This window comes from Anneissia japonica, unplaced genomic scaffold (genome assembly GCF_011630105.1).
Source record: "Anneissia japonica isolate Jap-2015-1 unplaced genomic scaffold, ASM1163010v1 scaffold4031_len268452_cov156, whole genome shotgun sequence".
Classification (NCBI taxonomy): domain Eukaryota; kingdom Metazoa; phylum Echinodermata; class Crinoidea; order Comatulida; family Comatulidae; genus Anneissia; species Anneissia japonica.
Genome location: NW_022716874.1, coordinates 159,022 through 163,551, shown reverse-complemented (window position 1 = coordinate 163,551; position 4,530 = coordinate 159,022). Strand labels below are relative to the sequence as shown.

The window sequence follows — 4,530 nt, the reverse complement described above, 5'->3', positions numbered from 1 at the left end:
TGTGGCAGTTTATTGGTAACAAATTAAAAACAAGATTACAATGACGAATTACCTAATAGAGAGTGTGGAAGAATTTTATTATTAATGACAGTTAATTATTAACTTAATAATACAGTATGGACAAAGTGAAGAATAATGAGTTGAGGAAGTGAACACAGCAGTGGTGTATCTAGGGGATGGGGGGCAACACACGCCCCTCCACAAGGATGAATGAGGAATTTGGAAACAATTTTTAGTTGGTGGCAAGTACCTTCAGAAAGGAGTTGGCCATAAATGTCAATCTGTTGTAGGCAGAACTGGCAAAGAGGTGTTAAAATACTATTTAATTTTCATTGGATCAACCAATAAAAAATAGCAATTTAAGTGGTAGTATTATATCAAGATAACCAGATAAAATTTTTCCAGTACTTAAAATTACTTTAAGGATTTCAGTTGCCAACTGAACATAATCTAGAAATAAGCGATTGTTACATGATACTATATTTTCTTCAAGTATTTGTCCATTCAAAAAATATATTAACATAAAATAATGTTAAACAAGATATTCTATATCATATTTGTATTCTGCTAAATTTAGGCAGGTTAGTGGCTCTGATAATTCTCCTAGCATGATATATTTTATAACTTTATTTTCAAAGCTACTTTTCTGTTTGATTTGTCTAAAATGATAGATAGAGATAGACAATAATTGTATATTTGTTTGGAAAAAAAATATGAAATTAACTAAAACTATATTTTGCTATTTAAACAATTATTTATAAAATTAGAAATGTGATATAAAAGTAAAGTGACAGGAGTCTCAGTCTCCCGGACGTTGCGGAAGTCTCCCGGAAATTGGACAGCCTCCCGCATTCCCCCAGGCAAGCAAGAATCTCAAGGAAAATAACCCATCTCCCGCAAATTCATGATATTTGCATATTCTTACTACTTTAATATCAATTGTCTCGCGGAATCAGTGCTGATGGGTAACCATCATCACAGCAAAATAAAATTATGCCAAGAAAGCTTATTCTAACCAAATGTCCCGGAAGACATTTCTTCCAACGTGGGACTCAGGAAGTGAGGTCATACCCATAACAAATGTAAAGCTTTGTCTACACTATCAAATTTCATCCAAAAAAAAAGGGTCACATAAAATGTGATGGAACATAGAGTTGAACACGTTCAACATTTTTTTGATACAATTTGATAATATAAGATATGACGTCATCGTACCCATATATGGGCACATCACATTTTTTGTCACATAAAATTTGATAGCGTAGACAAAGCTTAATCACAACCATAATCAATGCCACATATGTAGTGATAATGCAAGTGATAATGCAGTGATAACATCACTACATATCACTTGTTATCACTGGTGTAGTGATAACAAGTGATAATGCAGTGATAAAATGAGCAGGTGCTGAGATAACATAGATTTGTGGTTGATAATTATCTAAGGCTCAGTGCAGACTATCAAATTACATTTAACAAAAAACTGTTGTATGCCCATATATAGTCATCATGTGCCTATATATGGTCATGATGTGATGTCATCATGACCATATTTAGGCATGTCACATGTATTTGTCAAATAATAGTTATAAATCTGGACAGGGCATAAGGCATGCCTACAACCATGGAGCTATGCTATATAACTAATGTTTATCCCAGACCCAATAAACAATGTACTGTATAGGCTGAAACTAATACAGTATAGTACTTAAAACCTAGGAAAATTAATAAACCTTACCAAGAGTATCAGTAATACATTACGATGAACACCTTAAAATTGATTTATATATATTACTACATTTAAAACTTACAAAAATATAATACAATATTTTAAGTATAAATCTATTAAACCACCTTCAAACAATAATTCACATTTATTAGAGCTAAAATAAAAAAACATCTTATATCATTAATTATGTAAAAAAAATATGTTGGTAACATTGTTTATACACAAAATATTACTTCCATTTTATGGCAAAGTGCAGTGGCTAGTGTCAAAATGTTTTTTTTTAACGAAATGGCATATATTATGACAGTTATTAATTAATCACATAAACGGCAGTATGAATTGTAGACGCTATCCCTCCATAATTACACTGACAATATCTTTTTGCCAATTAAATGGGAAATGTGTTTAAAATTTAATAATTAGTACATGATCCAACATACCAAGTTTTATGTTGCCATTTTGTGTGAATCGCCCATATATGGGCATGTTGATGTATATCACGCCCATATATGGTCATGCTGATGACATTTCATACCCTAATAAGGGCAAAACTAATTTATTTGTAATAAAATTTTTAGTTTAGATATAGCTAGATTTCTTGAGTCTTTGTCATTAGCCATTTGTGGACCATTATAAATTATTAGAGTGCAAATTCAAATGCATTCAATTATCAAAAATTACTGTAAATTACACAGCTATGGTGCTCTAATATTAATTACTATAGTGAGCATTTGAATATGTTATAGGTATCCAAATATTTGCTGGTTTGGGTTCACAAGATTTCCTTCACTTAATTTTGAAACTAATAATGTGTACTGTTTGAATAGGTAAATCACTATGACAACATTCTTCAAGCCCTTTCCTCCATCCTCAAGTTTTTCCTTAACATTCTTGTGCAAGTACGACGCCATTTTGGAGGTGAAAACACACACATTAATGTGCATATATTCTTCTCACCTAGTTAACACTAATTTTTAAATAATTTTACATTGTAGAACATGCTACAGGGAGAAGATCCACTACAGGGTGGATAATCCACCACATGGTGAAGACCACAGGGTGAAGACATATCAATGGTGGCACCACAATGGTCAAGTATCTAACTGATCTCATTTCTCTCTATCTCAGACACTCTCTATCTTGGAATGCTAAAGTCTTAAAACATTCAGATTTTCACAGTATACAAATGGAAAACCAACTCTACAATAATGTACATATCTGGTTCAGAACCACCTCTTGTTTTGTATAAAATATAAATATTTGCCAAGCAAGCAAAAAAACACCGGCAAAAACTACAGATAAAAATTCACACACAGGAGAGAATCTCTACTAGCTTATAAAGTAAGGATCTTATGTCGACTATCAAATATTATGTGACAAATTTGTGCCCATATATGGGCATGATAATGTCATATTGCACCCATATATCACAATTATTTGTCCTATGAATTTGATAGACAGAACTTAAAGAGGATTCAGTTTAGAATTTTCTACATCTTGAAATCAAAGAATACATATATTCATTAATATTTTCTTATTAATAAAGTTAGTTGCATTTATTTATGAATGAGAGCAGCATTGCAGAGCTGGTTATAACTGGTTGTAACCAGTGTGTGCATTGAACCATGAACAGAGAGAATTCCTAGTGAAAAGCTTATAGAGTAAGGCTCTGTCCACACCACCAAATTTTACGTAAGAAATTTGTGTTCATATATGAGTATGATGATGTCATATTACACCCAAATATGGGTATATCACATTTATTTGTCACATAAAGTTGATAGTGTGACACAGCTTTAAGAATTCAGCTCAGAATTTTCTACAACTAGAAATCCAAGAATACAATATATTCATTAATAATTTCTTATAAAGTTAGCTGCATTTATTTATGAATGAGAGCAGCATTGCAAAGCTTGTTAGAACTGGTTGTAACCAGTGTGCCCACTGAACCATGGATATCTTAATGTCCCTGGTTTAAATTTACATAATTGTATACAAATTAAGTGCAATATATTTTAGAAACGCTTAAGTCACTGGTTCCATGTGCAACATGGCCCAGTTAAATGTTAAATGCAGGTGCACTGTTCTAACATTATGGAATTGTCTTAAATTCTGGTGTACTACTGGCCTGCCACAGTTGGTACTGCTGCACCATGGCTGCCGAAGGTTCTAAGGGCCCAGCCCAAACAATTACCTATATATTATACTATAATCTATACATATATCTTACAAGATTAACAGTCCTAAGTTGAATGTCAATAGATTCAGAGTACAAAACATTTTTTTAAAATAAGGTAAACATAATACTACTACTACAAACTGGACAAAATAATTCAGTTTTTAACAGATTTCAAGCAAAGATAATAGAAAAGAAAAGCAACATGGACACATGCAGCAAACAAAAACGTTCTACAATGCTCAGAAATCCTGCAATTAGTGTATTTTAGAAAATTTACATAAACACAGCATTGCTTTAACTTTTCACTCTTAAACAAATTCTGAATTCAGGAACAAACTGGTGTAGACTTATAATAATAAATTTTAGTAGTTTTCATGTTTTTTCTTAACCAATATCTCTGGCTTAGTCACTTCAACAAAATCGTAGTTATAGTTGTTGCATAATTCGTGGATGTCTGTTAGAGACATGGAACGCCTCTTCAGTACCAACTCTGGGTAATCTGGAAAAAAAAAATGGTTGAAAAATTATACAGTATACATAATTTTTCACTAGACTATGAATGAAAATTTCCAACAACCTGGCAACTACCACCTGGGGACTTCCTGAGGCTTTAAAGAATTTT

General features: G+C 32.1%; 1 protein-coding gene across 3 annotated transcripts in view; it reads right to left on the bottom strand.

The window, feature by feature from the left end:
• Window positions 1-464: 464 nt before the first annotated feature.
• Window positions 465-4,530, bottom strand: part of LOC117110014 (caspase recruitment domain-containing protein 11-like) — a 56,390-nt gene continuing 52,324 nt past the window's right edge. For all 3 annotated transcript variants that reach the window (XM_033252560.1, XM_033252561.1, XM_033252562.1), the window contains one exon: window positions 465-4,407. In XM_033252560.1, coding sequence (XP_033108451.1) covers window positions 4,271-4,407 — 137 coding nt within the window. In that variant the 3' untranslated portion in view covers window positions 465-4,270. The remainder of the gene's footprint in view (window positions 4,408-4,530) is intronic.